The sequence below is a fragment of the Bubalus bubalis genome, chromosome 1 (genome assembly GCF_019923935.1).
Source record: "Bubalus bubalis isolate 160015118507 breed Murrah chromosome 1, NDDB_SH_1, whole genome shotgun sequence".
NCBI lineage: Eukaryota > Metazoa > Chordata > Mammalia > Artiodactyla > Bovidae > Bubalus > Bubalus bubalis.
The window spans coordinates 187661420-187679324 of NC_059157.1; the positions used below are offsets into that span (position 1 = coordinate 187661420).

The following is a 17905-nucleotide window of genomic DNA, read 5'->3' on the forward strand; positions in this document are numbered from 1 at the left end:
AAGAATGCTCAAACTACCGCACAATTGCACTCATCTCACATTCTAGTAAAGTAATGCTCAAAATTCTGCAAGCCAGGCTTCAGCAATACGTGAACCGTGAACTTCCAGATGTTCAAGCTGGTTTTTGAAAAGGCAGAGGAACCAGAGATCAAATCGCCAACATCCGTTGGATCATTGAAAAAGGAAGAGAGTTCCAAAAAAACACCTATTTCTGCTTTACTGACTATACCAAAGCCTTTGACTGTGTGGATCACAATAAACTGGAAATTCTGAAAGAGATGGGAATACCAGACCACCTGAACTGCCTCTTGGGAAACCTATATGCAGGTCAGGAAGCAACAGTTAGAACTGGACATGGAAAAACAGACTGGTTCCAAATAGGAAAAGGAGTACGTCAAGGCTGTATATTGTCACCCTGCTTATTTAACTTCTATGCAGAGTACATCATGAGAAACACTGGGCTGGAAGAAGCACAAACTGGAATCAAGATTGCCGGGAGAAATATCAATAACCTCAGAGATGCAGATAACACCACCCTTATGACAGAAAGTGAAGAAGAACTAAAGAGCCTCTTGATGAAAGTGAAAGAGGAGAGTGAAAAAGTTGGCTTAAAGCTCAACATTCAGAAAACTAAGATCGTGGCATCTTAGTCCCATCACTTCATGGGAAATAGATGGGGAAACAGTGGAAACAGTGGTTGACTTTATTTTTTGGGGCTCCAAAATCACTGCAGATGGTGATTGCAGCCATGAAATTAAAAGATGCTTACTCATTGGAAGGAAAGTTATGACCAATCTAGATAGCATATTCAAAAGCAGAGACATTACTTTGCCAACAAAGGTCCATCTAGTCAAGGCTATGGTTTTTCCAGTGGTTATGTATGGATGTGAGAGTTGAACTGTGAAGAAAGCTGAGTGCCAAAGAATTGATGCTTTTGAACTGTGGTGTTGGAGAAGACTCTTGAGAGTCCCTTGGAGTGCAAGGAGATCAAATCAATCCATTCTAAAGGAAATCAGTCCTGGGTGTTCTTTGGAAGGACTGATGCTAAAGCTGAAACTCCAATACTTTGGCCACCTCATGTGAAGAGTTGACTCATTGGAAAAGACCCTGATGCAGGGAGGGATTGGGGGCAGGAGGAGAAGGGGATGACAGAGGATGAGATGGCTGGATGGCATCACCAACTCGATGGATATGAGTTTGAGTGAACCCCGGGAGCTGGTGATGGACAGGGAGGCCTGGCCTGCTGCGATTCATGGGGTCACAAAGCGTCAGACATGACTGAGCGACTGAACTGAACTGAACCCCATTTATGGACTTTCCTGGTGGCTCCGACAGTAAAGCGTCTGTCTACAATGTGGGAGACCAGGGTTCGATCCCTGGGTTGGGAAGATCCCCTGGAGAAGGAAATGGCAATCCACTTCAGTACTATTGCCTGGAAAATCCTATGGACAGAGGAGCCTGGTAAGCTACAGTCCATGGGGTCACCAAGAGTCGGACATGACTAAAGGACTTCACTATCTATAACCCCACTTATGAGGGCTCTACCCTCATGACCTAATCACCTCTTACAGTCTTCCCGTCCTAACACCATCACCTCAGGGGTTAGGTTTCAACATATGAATTTGGTGGGACACCACTACTCAGAGCACAGCAGGCACCAGAACTTTCACTTTTCTTCTAGAACTGCTTTTGCATGTTGCTTCCAAGAGTTCTCTTAACCCAGAGCTTTATAAAAGGAGCGTGAAGGACTAGTTAGAATAAATGGCCCCACACAACCTAACAAGCACTAGAAAGTTTTCTAAACATATGCACTTGGTATGGAGGATGTCATACTTGTATGTGCACATGCGTGCATCTATGTACACGCACACACTAAACTCCACATGTGACCCAAAGGTGGAATGAAGCAGACACAACCCCATCCTCCTGATGAGGCCTGAGTCCCCCGCTTGATTCCTGCTCCCCCACCCCATTGTCACCTGTCAGCATCTTCTGGACCCCTTCCTGATTCCCCCTGGGTTATCTCCTCCATTAGAATGAGCAGCTTCGATGAGGCCTTGGCCAGAGAACCCAAGAGCAAACCCATATTTTTGGAACGAATGAGCAAATAGAGTTTCTCAGCGTATAGTTGTTCAGGTTCAGAGTTTAGAGCATAGGGTCTTCATTAATGTACATTTATATAAAAGACAATTATGCCTAAGTGGCTGATGGGCAAGTGCGTGCGCACCCACCTTGTCCCCGCCCCTCCCCCGCACACAGTGCTGCGTGATGTCATGGCTGTTCTCTGCCTCCTTCCGTCATGCTGATAACCTGTCTTCTCTTGCTCCCCACCCCCCACCTGCCAATCATTGTGGCAGTTCATTTTGTTTTGTGGTTTATTTCGCTGTTCCCATTCCATTGTGTATCACACAGACATTTATTAAACCGTCATGAGCCCTGAGTACCAAGAAGGTTCCATTCTGCTCCTCCTCCCTTGGCATCTCACAACTTTTATTTCTCAGCTGCCACATTGTCTCCTGATTGATTGACTTTTAATAACTGCCTGCTGTGTTTTGATTAATTTCGTGTGTAAAAAATTTGCAAAGGAGACTGCCTTTATGAAAACAGAAGGCTAGCTACCCCCCCAAAATGATTTTATAATATGATAAGAATCAGTTCACCTGGTGAGTTTGTTTTGTTTTTACAAACTAAGATAATCTTAGTTTTATTAATCCTTATCTTCCTGCAAACACCAAGTTTCAGGAATATCCTCAGAACTCATTATACTCAAGTAATCTTCAATCTTTTATTGCTTTTGCTGCAGCCTTTCCATGGGGTGGGGTGGAGATTGCATTTCTCATGTGAAAGAGCCGGGGGAGAAGGGGGCTGAATAAGAGGAGGGGCAGCTGGAGGCGTCAGGGTGCCTCAGTGTGGCTGGACCCCAAACTCACAGCTTAGCCAGTTTCTGAGTGCTTCTGAGGACTGAGCACCCCAGGAGGAGCTCTCCACATACACCTCCACGTGCTCACCTTTACAGCAACGCTGGGGTGGGCTGCACTGTGCTGGCTCCGTAACGGACGGTGGGAGCTCACCTCCCGTGACTTGGCCGAGGCTGGAAGCCAGAACAGCGGCACCCAGATCCTGGCTCAGAGGCTGTGCCCCTGACCAGCAACACCAAACCAAAACAGGAACCCTCTCCTGCTTGTTGATGAAACAAAAATGGGTGCTTTCTAATCCTTTCCATCCCCTGTGGATGGCGAAAGAGGGTGTGGACCTGCCGTGGGAGCTGCATCTACAATGGTCGTCTTCGCAGACTTCCGTGAGAGGCAGGTGTTAGGAACCCCACATCAGCCTTGCTCACAGGTTTCCGTGCCCCACCCCCAACACACAGCCTACAGGGTCCTCGCATCCTGCCTGGGGCTCCTTCAGTGAAGGGTGAATAGACAACATCAGTGGCACCTCTGGGCCTGGCCCTGATGGCTTCCGAGAGAAGCATCAGGGGAAGGTGGGCAAACACACCCAGCTCCTGAGGGCAAAGACAGGAGATGCTTGCATCAGGTGGGTGGGGAGATGCTGAAATCCAGCTTCATGGAGAAGGACAGGGCTGCAGGTTCCCCAGGCCCTGTCCTGAGTTCACAGTCATGCCCTCAGCTTCTCAAGTGGCCCGAGGGGGCCCGAGGACACCAAGGTGGTGGCGCCCCACCCCACGACCAGGCAGATGAGCTCAGCTAAGGAAAGCTCTTTGCTGAGTGTTACCTTCAGTTTGGAAACCAGAACCTTGGCTAGTTTTAGGGCCATGTTTATGTTATAGCAAGACAGCCCAGTGATGACGACAAAGCCATGTGACCAGAGTCGCTGGGTCCTGTGTGCCAGGCCAGGTCTCAGGGGTGTGAGTCTGTGTAAAATCAGGAGATGTCCGCTCTGGCTAACCACGGCCCTGGCCAGGCGGCCTCTTAAAGGACATCAGCCTCTTTGGTGACTCCCTTCTGAAGAGACAGGGTGTCCACGAAGCGCAGGTGGTGGACAGGCCTCCTGGCTGTCCCCACCTGGCAGACTGGGGTCCACTCCACTGCAGTCCTGCTGCTGTGTGTCTTGACCCCGGGGTAGACGCCCCTGCTTCCTGACATCCACCCAGGCCTGGCCCCTTCAGGCTTCTGCTCCCCCTGAGGGCCACCTCCCTGGCCTTGAGGACACCTCCCTTCTACCCTCACTCATACCAGACTGATTGGTTCATCTGAGCCATGTGTAGCAAAAACCCCAGAAAGCCCACAGCAGGAAAGAAGTGGGAGCCGGGGGCCATCTGGGGAGGGACACTGTGTGACCCCCAGTCTGCCTGGGCAGATGCATGCAGTCCTGTCTGCCACTTCTTGTGTTTCAAGGAACAAGTCACCTGTTTCAGGTCCCCATACCACGATGGCCCGGGCTGCCATATGGCACTTTTCGAACGTGCGTGTTCCTCCCTAAGGAGCACCCTGAACTGGTTTTAGGCATGTTTTTGAGATACAATTAGCACAAAGTAAAGTCCACAGACCTCAGTGTCTGGCCTGGCAAATATTTGAGGTCTGGCTCCTGTCCAGCTCTCGAGAGCGCCCTGTGCCTGGCCCCCGTCATTACCCCACCGTCGCTAGGTGACCACGATCCTCTCAGTGTCACCTGGATTCTTTTCCCTCCTCTTGAGCTCGTGAGCAGAGTCCTCCCACGTGTGCTCCTCTGTGGAAGGCTTATTTTGAGATTCAGCCTCGTGTGGACCTGAAACTTGTTTCAATGATATAAATACAGCAAGATGGATCCATGCATCTGTTTTGGGCACGTGGTCCTGGGTGCAGCCCGGCTGCTCTGAGCAGTGGTCTCTGGGTGGCCGTATGGGCTGTGCTGGCCGTATCTGTGCTCAGGAGGGGCCCGGCGCTGTGGAGCTCAGGAAAGGTCCTCATCAGCAGACATGCAGTGGGTCCTGCAGAGACACTGCCCCAGGAGTGCCTTATCCCCTGAGAACACAGTCACCCTAGGATGGCTGCCCCCACACTGCACCCCTGAACCCCACTGAGTTCTCTCTCTCTCTCTGGCTTCTGTCCACCCCACGGGTGTCCCAGGGTGAATTGCACAGCTACTGCACGGCTTCAAATGATGGGAAAGTCAGATTCAGCAGCCAGAGCCAAAAAGCTAGAGATGCCCCTGCTCACCAGCTCCCAGACAATGGGACCGACTGCGGCTGGGCCCCGTTTGGTGAGTTCTCTGTCTGTTCCCAGCCCCCACCCCCGCCCCTGTGCTCACCCCAAAGCCTTCCTCCACAGGTGGAGACCCCAGAGCTGGCTGGCTGGCCTGGCTCCCCTGGCCCAGCTGATCTTAGCAGCGGTAACAATGCCCTTGGATAGATGCAGCCACGCCTCCGGTTGCAAACTGGTCCCTCCTCCCAGCAAACCAGCCTCCCGCCTTCAGCTGCTGCTGTGTCTCCAGTGCCCTTGTGAAGGGTTGTCCCTTAGCGCAGGGGTTCCCAGCCCCCAGGATCTACTGCCTGGTGATCAGAGGAGCTGATATAATAATAATAATAGAGACAAAGGGCACAATAAATGTAATGCGCTTGAATCATCCTGAAACCATTCCCCCATCCTGGTCCGTGGGGAAATTATCTTGCATGAAACCAGTCCCAGGTACCCAGAAGGTTGGGGAACACTGGGTTAGTAATTAGATCTACTGAAGTTCGGGCTTCACAGGTGGCGCTAGTGGTAAAGAACCTTCCTGCAAAGCAGGAGACATAATGAGATATGGAATCGATCACTGGGTTGGGAAGATCCCCTGGAGGAGGGCTTGGCTACCCACTCCAGTATTCTTTCTTGCCTGGAGAATCCCATGGACAGAGAAGCCTGGCGGTCCATAGGGTTGCCAAGAGTCAGACACAACTGAAGCAGCTTAGCATGCATGCACTACTGAAGGTCATTTGCAGGTTGCATTTGTCCAAGCTGGAAGTCAGGACCGACAGGGCATAAGCTGTGGGCAGAAACAAGAAAGCTGTGCTGCGGGGCTGGCCGGGGCAGGACTGGGGGGTGATGGTGCTGAAGCAAAGCCAGGGTAACCGTGAAACAGAACGAATAAACTGCAGGCTCACCCCAGTGATTGGGATTTGACCTGATGGGAGGATATTTATGCAGCGATAATTTGCAACGTGGCGACTTTATTTCCCATTGCTGCATTTTCTGTGCTACCATCTGAGGACACCACCCAGCCCTAGTGAGCAGAAGTCAGGATTTCACTGCCCCTCTCCTGGACGTACGCTGACACTTAGTGAAGGCTAAGCAGCACTCTGGCTCTCCCATTGCTTCTCGACCCATGTAGATCAGGACAACTATCAACAGCTGCTCGGAGCCCTGGACTACTCCTTCCTGTGCGCGTACGCCATCGGCATGTACCTGAGGTAGGTCTAACTGGGACTGCAAGACCCAGCTGGTCCGCTGGGTGCAGAGGGAGGCTCAGGCATGCTGAAGATGCGGCCCGGTCCACAGGTAGTGGTCCTCTCGTCTCTTCTCAGAGATGAGGTGAGGTGGGAGCCAGCGCACGCCCCAGGTGTCCTGCTGACCAGGCAGGCTGTCCTCAGATGACTTATCCTGGCCCGGGGTTAGACGCATGGTGAACCCTGCAGGGACCTGGTCACTCTGGAGCAGGGTGCTGGCAGCTCCCCACTCAGCGAGCCCAGCAGAGCGCCCTCTCCTCTGGTTTCAAGGGCTGTCGTCTGTTTACTAACCTGCCTGGCATCCAAGCAGTTCACACGGGGTGTGCCTGGCGTGTTCACTGGATGCCCAGGTTAGCCGGACCAGTGCCTCCCCTGCCTGCCAGAGGCCATCCTACCTGGCCGTTGGGGGTGTGGACTCCAGGGACACGTTGCTGGAATTTGATCCTGGCTTTCTTTGACTACTCACTCAGGTGGCTTTGGACAAGTCACTGCACCTCCTCGGGCCTCGGTTTCCCCTTTACTAAACTGGGAAACCAGTAGTTCTTAACTCAAAGAGGTGTGATGAGAGTTAAATAAGTTAGTATATATAGGATGCTCAGAAGAGGGCCCATCTGTGTTCCCAGCATCTGTTGCATATGATCATCATTACCCCGTTCTTGATCCAGTTCTGAAGTGGCCTAAGAAGGTGGTTAAATGTTAGCGGGTATAGGATATGTGATTGGCCAAAAAATGGCTATTGTGTCAGTCCAACCAGGTTTAACAAAAAAAAAGAAAAGGCTTATAGGGACCAAGGCCTTTAGTCCAAAGAGACTTTTGTTCAGAGAGAGAGATTTTAGAGCTTTGAGGATCTCTGCTTTCCCTATAAATGTTTACCTTCTTTGCTGAGACCCACCCGGACTGTGTTATTATCCAGCCCTGGGCCCCACCTCCCCAGCTCAGGACCCTGTGGGTGGCTGGGTGTCTGGTGCCCAGACAGGCAGTTTCTGCTGAAACCCCGTGTTGAACTTGCACATCTGTAGAGCAGCAGGGCTTGTCTGAGCGCGGCTCAAATAGTAGCAGACGCAGGACAGAACTCGAGCCCAGCCTCAGAGAAGGACGGGGTAAGCCTCAGGCTCCCGAGGGCCTCGACCGTAACCAGCCAACCAGCCATATCCTACCCTGGGGTCGAATGTTTATGATCTACAGACTACAGTTTTCCTGGACACCAATAATGAATAATATAAAAAGACCCAAAGGTTGAGTGTGTTTTTCTGTTACTGGAAAGCAGTGTTTAAATGTGGTTCTCAGCTGGGAGTGACTGGAGCCATTCCTGGTTTTCTCAGCTGGAGAAGGGGAGCGCTGCTGGCATCGAGTGGGCAGAGACCTGAGTGCCGCTAAGGGTGGGACAGGACCCAGGACAGCCCCTCACCACAAAGAATTACCCACCCAAGGCGCCAGGGGTGCTGAGGCTTAGAAGCCTGGTTTGAATAAAGTTTTTTCATGGCTTATTTATTGGCAAAGATGGTTCTTCATGCGCTTCGCCAACAAAGGCTATTATGAAATAATATTACTTTATTATGAAATACTGTAGCACTGTGAAATTCACAGTAGACTTGTGACTCGAGGGTTTACCTGCTTCCTTGTGTGGCCTTTCAGTGACCCCATGGCACATGGCTAGTGATGTGGACGGTGCTGGTTTAATAGATACATCAGACACAGTGGCACCCGCATTGACCCAGCTCAATGCTGGCAGCTTCAAGCATGAATGGTGTGGCTTTCATTACCTGTAGGAGCCTGATAAAATGTGGAATGCTGCCCCTTCTGTTAGGTCTTTTCTTTAAATACTTTTAAACGGAGACCAGATTGAGGCTTAGTATTATCTAGCAAGACTGGAGGACGTTTGAAAGCCCAGCAATGGCAGTAACTCTCTGGAGGCCCATCTGACTCTACACTTGCTCTGTGACCTTGGACACCTCAGCCAGCGCCCCCCCAGGGACATGGCTCCTCTTCTCTGAAGTGAGCAAGATGAAGAAGATAATTCCTTTAGCTCTAGGGTGCTCTCAAGTTTGTACGTGATCAGGTTTCTACTCAGCTTGAAATTTGACCTGAATGCTGTTTATAATTTTAAATCACTTTCTCTGTTTTTGTGTTTAAAAGGTCACTTACATGATACTGGGTAGATCTTTTTTTTTTTTTTTTTTTTTTTTTTTGGTAAATTCAGAAGGAAGAGCTCTCTAGGGTATTGGTTCTTGAGATGAAAGACCAGAATTTTGGAGTTTGTTCCCAGGGGAGGCAGGTGTCATTCTTCATTACGTTTCATATTTATCTGACTCATAGAATGATTGCATGGAGGAAAATGAGACCCATAGGGTTGAGTGCAAGAGGCTCATAATCGTTAATGATTGGTCTCCAGCTTTTTTATTCACTTAATAAGTGACACCATCAGGCTGTTCCATGGTGACATTTCCTATAGGGAAGTAATAAAGAGTGTTTCCTATGGCATTGGGCAGCGTGGTGTGATGGTGGTAAAAACCTGTTAAATATATATGCCCTGGTATGAAATTTTCACCCTCCCCAGAAGCACCAGAGCTATTTTATTGCTCACCCACCACCTGCCAGGTGCTTAACCAAATTTACTTGTCTGAGCACCTAGGCAACTCTAGGAAGCAGTTCTCTCGAAAGATTAGCTCTTTATTGAGTCATCCTGTTGTTTAGAAGGAGGATGGAGCATGGAGGCTCTGCCCCCGTGTTTCAGGCTTTGCCGTAAAGAAAAGGCTCTGTCGGTCTTTAAACCAGATCACAGTGGTTGAGGCAAGAGGGTCATCAGCAGAGCCCCTTTCGCTGCTCATGCACAGCTCAAGGTCACAGGTGGTCCCTTTTCCTGCCACCTGTCTACAATCCAACAGTCGGAACTTTAAGACACTATATATTCCCTGGCTATTGTTTTTATATAAAACAGGATTAAGCCAGCAGGACAAGTTTTTTGCTTTTTTTCATTGGCAGTCATCCTTTCTGTCAGAGTGTTTCAATTTTATGATTTGACAGTTCCTTCTACTCTAAATAGAAAGTCTTAAAGGATGTCTCTGATTTCTGGTAAATAAATGCTCCATTGAGAAATAATTGTGATTGAAACTTCCTGGAAATTGGAGTGCTTTCAAGTTCTAAAAGCTCAGAGAACAGCCTGAAAGCATCCGGAAAGCAATGGCCGGGTTGTTTACGTTGTGGGTGTGTGCATTTTCTCTTGTTTGTGTTTCTTTTTTCTCGTCCTCAGTGGCATAATAGGAGAGCGCCTCCCCATCCGGTGTTACCTAACCTTCGGGATGCTGGCCAGCGGCGCCTTCACTGCCCTGTTTGGGGTAGGGTACTTCTACAACATCCACAGTTTTGGGTTCTACGTGATAACTCAGGTGAGGTCCGGTTCATGGCTCACCACATGTTGGGTTTCCACCATGAGCTGGATGGGGTGTTCATGTCACCTCTGCCAAGAGAGTAGATGGCGGAGGATGGGAGAGGCGGCAGAGCTGTGTCCTGTCTGAAGTCAGGATCAGCACTGGACCACACGGCCTCTTCTCTCTTCTCTGCTCTGAGATGCCAGCAGCCACGAAGTGTTTCTTAGTGTCAGGAGTTGCCACTTAAAGAATCCTATCTGTTTTTACCCCAGCAGGGGGATTGGAGCATGAAGCCCTATGAGTCCTTCTGCCTTCGTTTGGATGCGTTTGAGATGCTCTGTCCTGTCCCAGACTTGACTGCTCCAGAGTTGGGGGATGTGGGTGTGGCAGGGGCAGGAGAGGGTTGAGGGGCCTTGGGGGCAGTCGGTGGGGATGAAAAGTGAGGGCCTGACAGAGCTGCAGGGGATCGAGGGCCAGACGGGCCTGCGGCCGGCCCCTTCTAGCGGGCCCAGTGCTGCCTGGGACGCTCGGCTCTGCCCCTGCCAGCAGCCCTGTGGGTAATACTGACTGGACATGCAAGAGGACTCAAAGCAATGATGCTCAACTTCTGAGGCTCTCCAGAGAGTCCAGGAGGATGTTCTAAGATCATGGGGCAAATTATATGTAAATTATATGCAAATTATATGTAATTTGCTCTTACAACTTTCGCCACAGGACTTCAAAAAGTTTGGCCATTTTTGGATTGTCATTTCCTTCTCCAATATATATATACATATATATAGGGCTTCCCTGGAGGCTCAGTGGTAAAGAATGTGCCTGTAATGCAGGAGACCTGAGTTCATTTCCTAGGTTGGGAAGACCCCCTGGAGTAGGAAATGTCAACCCATTCCAGTATTCTTGCCTGGGAAATCCCATGGACAGAGGAGCCTGGCAGACTACAGTCCATGAGGTCACAAACAGTCGGACATGATTGAGCAACTGAGCACACACATACATATATATAGTTAAAATGCACGTTTGGCTATGGAAGCTCCCATTGAATGGGCTTCTGCCCCTTCTTCCTGTGAGGTCCCTGCTGTGCACCCAAGCCCTGAGCATGGGCTCCCTCCGTGTGCGTGTCCCCCTCAGTGGTCCTCTCCTTTACCCTCTGTTGCAGATCATCAATGGGCTTGTGCAGACCACCGGCTGGCCCAGCGTTGTCACGTGCCTTGGGAACTGGTTTGGAAAAGGCAGGTGAGGAAGGCAGACTGTTTCCAGCAGCTTTCATTCTTCTGATGAAAACTAGACCACTTTATTTTTAGTTTTTCTTCAGATCGATTACAGAAAAATCACCTTAGTCTACTCTATGAGATAAGATGCTTGAAACCTCTGGGACTTGGGGGTCTGAAATTCAGATGGGCCTTGGTCCCAGGAGATGCCCCCCATTGCGGGCAAGAAGGAGTCTGAGTCACCCTCTCAAGCCCACCAGCAGCCTGGGCTTTACCCGGCCTCCCGGGAACCTGGAAGAAATGAGTCAGGGCCTCGCCGCAGGCCTTTGGAAGCAGAAGCTCCATATTCACAGACTGGAAGGTACAGGCAAGTGTTGGCAGGTCCTGTCGAGGTCACCCAGCACCTGGTAGCAAAGCTGTACTCACCTCTGGACCTGACTGGAGTCAGAGGCCATCCCAAAGTTCGTGTGACACACAGCACAGCCAGGACCACGATTAGAAAGTGGTTGGAGATGCTGGACAACATAGGGAAGCTAAAACAGGAAACCCACTCATCCAGCTTTATTTAGCCATGTTCATCTGGCGGGTTCATCAGCATGAACTTTTGTTAACAAGATGTTTCATCAGATGATTGTATTCAGATTGCATGCTTGCTAAGTTGCTCGGTCATGTCCAGTGCTTTGTGACCTTATGGACTGTAGCCCTGGGGGCTCCTCTGTCCATGCGGATTCTCCATGCGAGAATACTGGAGTGGGTTGCCATGCCCAATTCCGGGGGACCTTTGCCATGCAGGGATCTAACCCACATCTTTTATGTCTCCTGCATTGCAAGGGGGTTCTTTACCACTAGCACCACCGGGGAAGTAAAGTGAAGTGAAGTAAAAATCGCTCAGTCGTGTCCAACTCTTTGCAATCCCATGGACTATAGAGTTCATGGAATTCTCCAGGCCAGAACACTGGAGTGGGCAGCCTTTCCCTTCTCTAGGGGATCTTCCCAACCCAGGGAAGATCCCAACCCTGGGATCTTCCTAACCCAGGTCTCCCACATTGCAGGTGGATTCTTTACCAGCTGAGCCACAAGGGAAGCCCTGTATTTAGATTGCAAAGGCACAAATTTAAATTTCAGGCTTTCCAAGAATTTCAGGAAAAGGCCTCTTTCCTCTTTTAATCATAAAATGAATAAGCTAAGAGAGATGTAATTATACAGCCAGAGTAAGTGAAGATACAGCCGTCTTATAAACACCCCAGTCCCGAGCCTTGCAGAGATGGTGTATGCACCGCCTGTTTATTTCTGGGTGAGTGCTCAGTCACTAAGTCATGTCTGACTCTTTGTGACCTCATGACAGTAGCCTTCCAGGCTCCTCTATCCATGGGATTTCCAAGGCAAGAATATTAAAGTGGGTTGCCATTCCCTTCTCCAGGGGATCTTTCTGACTGCATCTCCTGCATTGGCAGGTGGATTCTTTACCAGTGAGCCACCTGGGAAGCTCCTTTTATTTCTACTTTTATTTATATTTTATACTACTTTTATATTTATTTATTTATACTTTTATTTCTATCAGCTCGTGCACTGTGCAGGCACTGTTGTGAGCTCCCGTGCTGACCCACTGAATCCCTGAGACCTCACATGCCATCTCTTGCTGTGTTGCAGGCGAGGTTTGATTATGGGAGTCTGGAACTCTCACACGTCCGTGGGCAACATCCTGGGCTCCTTGATCGCTGGCTACTGGGTATCCACGTGCTGGGGCCTGTCCTTCATCGTGCCCGGGGCCATCGTGGCTGCCATGGGGATCCTGTGCTTTCTGTTTCTCATCGAACGTAAGTACCATGGATGATGCCCCTCCCCAGGGTGGGTGATGGCTTCTGGGGGACGAGTTTAGAAGAGGCTGTTGTGGCTTCATCCCGGGCAGGCATGGGGTTGCCCGGCTCTCCCAGGCCAGGCAGACTTCCTTCTTAGGTACAGGCTTCCCTGATGAGCTGTTGTTCTCCTGGTCTGGTTGGATTTTCTGTTGTTTCCTGATTTCTGGAGTAAACTGATGCTGAAACTCCTCCTGCCCTGTCCCCCCACTCTGCAGCATCAGGAGTACGTGGTCTATCTCCGCCGGCCACATTGCTCACTGCCCGGCCCATGCGGCTGTGCCCACTCACCCCAGTCTTGCTGCCACAAACCGAAACGGTCCTTGCCAGTTGTTTGCTCTCTGATAAGATATATCCTTGACAATGTTTTAAAACCATGGCCTGACTTAAGCTCATGTATCTTAATTAGACAAGAGTGTTCTACCAGAAAATCCAATCCTTTGTTCCATCCTGGACTCAATACCAGACTTCTGTTTTAACTGCATGTGAAAGTACTTTTTAAAATCATGATTGGCAGGACAAGGATCCTAACAGTTACACTAACCGTAGAGAAGCAGGGGCTGCTTTAGCTGTTACATGTCAGGGTGTTCTAATCCCACAAGCTATTCTGATGGGTTGTATTTGGCATTTACATCTTTAATTTGGTGTAAAGCTAAATAAAATCATATGGTACTAGACAGCGCCCCACTGTCAGCTCCCAGGTAGAGATGCTCCGGAGTCAAATGACTTCATCCCTGTGCAGCATTAATTGCAGCCTCAGCTTTGCATTCGGAGCAGTTTCATCATCCAAGAGATTAAGGCATATGACGTTTCTCACTTCTTTTTTCTTGTTTCTAACGGTAAGCTTTGCGTTTTTAAGATAACTACCCATTTAGTGGTGCACACAGGAGGCTCTCAGGCCAACAGTTGTCCTGTCAGTGAGGACAGAAAGTTAGATGAGGAATTACCGCCCTGCAGCACCCAACCCTAGCCGCCACCCACCCACCCCATGCAAACAGGGGGGGCGCTGCTCACCTCCCAGTTTCACCGCTTCCTCAAGGGGCTGAGTAAGCTTTTAGCAGCATCTCGAAATGGCCCAAACAAGTGAATTGTTAAACAGCTTATGGGCGGGGAAGCTTCCTTGCAGACCTGTGGAATCAGCTATAGCTTGCGTGTCACCGAAGTTCCGGGAAAGCCACCACGTCACCTGTTTTCCTCCAGGCTATCTCCCCAGCACCTGGTGCTGGGTCATCTGGATTCTCCCGGGACTCCTTCCACTCCGTCACCTGACTCATAGGCACCCCCCACCCTCTCCATGAGTCACTCTGCCCAGTGTCCAGAGTCCACAGTGGCTTTTATTCTCCTCCTTAACTGACAAAGGGTCGGTTCTGGGGGAAAGAGGCAAGGTGATGAGGGACGGAGTGTGTGGCAGTGGACAGGAGCTTGTTTGCTGGCCTGGCTGGGGCTCAGTCATCCAGAGTGGGACAGGTTTTCCAGGAACAAGGAAGTCCTGATTTCATCTTTTGTAATAAAATGAGAGCATCCTCCCCAGAGCCACAGCTTCTGTGGTTTCTGAGGGGCGATGCTGAGAGGGTCTGTGTGGCAGTGACTGGGGGAGGGGGTTCTCCCAGAGGTACTTTCCTACCTATGCACCATCCTCTCACCCCCTCTCCTGTTTGCGTGGTGACCCGGGGCTTTGCATCCCTTCCCGCCTCCCACCCCCGGCCCACTCTGGGATGAAATGCACCTGCCCAGGCCCCCCCTAAGGTGTTGCTGGGAGATGTATTGACACTGACTTGGGGCACACTGAGCACTCGTGTCCCCCCTCCTTGGCCTGGGGGGAGACGGCCCTCAGTGGGCCCTGAAGACTAACAGGGGTCTTGGGGTGCTGCAGGCTGGGGGGAGGGTGCTGTGGGGCTGAAGTCCCAGCCACAGAGGCCCCTCCCCTCCTTTCATCACATTCGTGTGGTCAATGCCAGGTCTCCTTACATGCCGTCTCAGCCTTTCGCCGTTACCGGTAAATATGGTCAAGGTTGTGCAAGGCCATCCACTGAGTTCCTGATCCCCATTCTTCACAAGGCCCCCAGGAATGTCCTCTCACTGCTCCTCCTCCTCTGCCCCACACCTGCCCCCTCCCCTGCACTCCTCCCGGCTGGGGCAGGGGTCTCTGCACACTCTGGTTCCCCCCTCCCCTCGAGCATCGCTCAGTCACCCAGTCCTGCCCTCTCTGCCTTGGGCAGCTCCTCTCTCCACAGGACTGGCCGTGCTTGTCTAGAGACCACCCTCGGTGGCTCCCTCTGTCCTCGCCTGGCCTCCGCCAAGGTCTCCAGGGCCTAGCTCATGGGGGTGTGCACGCCTGCTGGGCGTGGTGTTTCCCCACCTTCCCACTCACCGTCTTCCTCTTGAGATCGAGCTCTAGAGCCGCTGCTCTATGCACACGGCTTTGACAGGATGCCAGTTGGTTGTGCTCCTGACACCTCCCCCTGGGCAGCCCCTGTAGCCAGCCTTGTGGGAGGAGGCACTTCTGTGGCCCCTGACCATGCCCCCGCCCCCAGCGCTGGGACCACGAGTCACAACAAAGAGAGAAACAGGTGGGCAGGCTCGACCCGAGCCAGGTGCTCACGAATGAGTCTTTTCCTCCTGGCCCCCATGTCACCTGTGAGCCGAGTCCACTGTTGACACTGTCACCCTGACAGGCCGCTGGTCGTCCTCTGCAGCAGAACAGAAGACCACGGGGTCCTTTCTGTCAAAGGGATCGATCCTGTATTCTTCCCCGTAACAAGGACATGGCATTTGTGTGAATGGCAGGAGGCAGCTGTAAGCACATCCTGTGTCTAAGGGCAGACCACCTGCAGAGAGGAAAGATCAGGTCCACGTGCATCTTGGCGATTTATTTCTGCTCCCTCATCGTCCCTGATCCCTGACTCTGGGGTGGGTGGCAAAGCTGCAGCTGTGCCCCTTCTTGTGACCAGCAGTGAGGGACAGGCCATCCCTGCTCGTCCTTCCTGCCCAGGGCTGGGCCCAAGGACCCCGTGGGCACCCTGTCCTCTGGTCCCACTAGGGCTGTCTGGGAAGGTGTCCTCAGACATATCCCAACCAAGGGGTCACATGTGCCAATGTCCTACAGGTGAAAGCCCAGGAAAAAACACATCCTGGGGACTGGCCATGCCCATAAGGATGAGCCATTGGGACTGCCCCAGGGGCTCCCATTATGGGCGTGGGAAAGCTGGGGGTTGAGGGTAGCTGATGTCAGTGCATATCCCCAGAGCCACCAGGCCCACCAGGGCTCCCTGGGCCTACCCTCAGCAGAGGGTGAGCCAAGAGGAGCCTGCAGCCCAGGATCACATGTGGTCCAGGGACCCCTATACTATGTCCCCCTCTGTGTCTTGCAGGAGGGAACTCCGCTGTGGGAAGTTTAAAGTCCTGTGGCTCAGTTTGTGTTTCAAGGCAATGAAACTGTCTCACCATCTTTTTATAAAAAGACCCAGGTTCTAAGTGGTGGTGGGGGAGCAGAGCTGTTGAAAGGTGGTTTTCTGGATTCTCAAGAAGTGGGGTTTGCTTCCCAAGGCTGCTGCTGCTGCTGCTAAGTCGCTTCAGTCGTGTCTGACTCTGTGCGACCCCATAGACAGCAGCCCATCAGGCTCCCCTGTCCCTGGGATTCTCCAGGCAAGAACACTGGAGTGGGTTGCCATTTCCTTCTTCAATGCATGAAAGAGAAAAGTGAAAGTGAAGTCACTCAGTCGTGTCCGACTCTTCACGACCCCAAGGACTGCAGCCTACTAGGCTCCTCCGTCTATGGGAGTTTCCAGGCAAGAGTACTGGAGTGGGGTGCCATTGCCTCCTCCATTCCCAAGGCTACTCAGGACAATAAGCTCAGCTCTCGTTCCCAGATCACTTGGACATGGTCTTAAATTAGGAAAATGAAAAAAGCCTAGCTTCTGGATTTGTTCCTTTTCATGTCCTTCCCTCCATCAATGAAAAATTAATCAGTAGATTTAAGAAAGAATTGGAAAGTTTTATTTGAGCCAAATTTGAGCGTTACTATTAATCCGGGAAGAGTGTCTTAGAATGCTCTGAGAACTGTTCCACCAGTTAGAAATCAGGACACAGATCAGGTTTTTGAGATAGAAGACTGTACATCAAATGTCGTGTTATTGACAGATCACAAATCCAGGTCTGAGTGGCATCGTGGTGGGTCCTGTGACCCCTGACCAGACCCAGAAGGGATGTGATCTTTAAGGACTGTTCTGTGGATGCTGGGAGAATGTTGTTCTTCCTGGATGAGCAGGTGATCCTGCCAATGGGGAGATTTGAAAAGTGAAAGTGTCAGTCGCTCAGACATGTCCGACTCTTTGAGAACCCATGGACTATAGCCCACCAGGGTCCTCTGTCCACGGGATTCTCCAGGCAGGAATACTGGAGTGGTTGCCATTCCCTCCTCCAGGGGATCTTCCTGACCCAGGGATCGAAGCCTGGTCTCCTGCGTTGCAGGCAGATTCTTTACCAGCGGAGCCACCAGGAAAGCCCTGATGGGAAAGTCTGGTCCATGCCTAATCCAGATACAGAATTCACAGTGAGGAGGAGAAGTCTCCAAAGGGCAGAGAAGAATCTTCATGTTTAAATTTTTCTTTGCTTGCTATAAAATATGACTTATTTCATACCTCCTTGCATTTCAGTAAAAGGCATTTTGTTCTATTTCAAGATAGGTGTTTTGTGACCACTAATCTTTCCTTCTTATTCATCCCATAACATTAAATGACTCATCCTAAATGTTATCCGAGTCCCACTGCTCAGATCTACTGGTCATGTTTTCTCTTTCCTTCTGACACTTACCCTTTAAATGTATCTGACAAGGCTGGTCTCAACAGTACACGTATGTTCTGCTGATTTTTGTTTGTAAACTGTTTTCTGTTTTGCAAAGCGGGCTTCAGATTCATGATGACCTGCATTTGCTGGCACTGGTTGCCTGTTCTCCCAGCTTCAGTGTGCAGGGATCAGGCAGTCTCGGGGCCTGAGTGAGGGAAGGGGTGTGTGCATGTGGGTTTGTGCAGGGGTAGCCAACCTCTGCTC

At 51.0% G+C, this 17905-nt stretch overlaps 1 protein-coding gene across 4 annotated transcripts in view; it reads left to right on the plus strand.

Annotated features, from left to right (window-relative positions):
* Positions 1-17905, plus strand: part of SLC37A1 (solute carrier family 37 member 1) — an 83285-nt gene that overhangs the window by 29996 nt on the left and 35384 nt on the right. For all 4 annotated transcript variants that reach the window (XM_025292250.3, XM_025292240.3, XM_025292247.3 and 1 more), the window contains 5 exons: positions 5070-5202; positions 6310-6388; positions 9675-9810; positions 10949-11025; positions 12651-12817. In XM_025292250.3, the coding sequence (XP_025148035.3) occupies positions 5070-5202; positions 6310-6388; positions 9675-9810; positions 10949-11025; positions 12651-12817 (592 nt within the window). The remainder of the gene's footprint in view (positions 1-5069; positions 5203-6309; positions 6389-9674; positions 9811-10948; positions 11026-12650; positions 12818-17905) is intronic.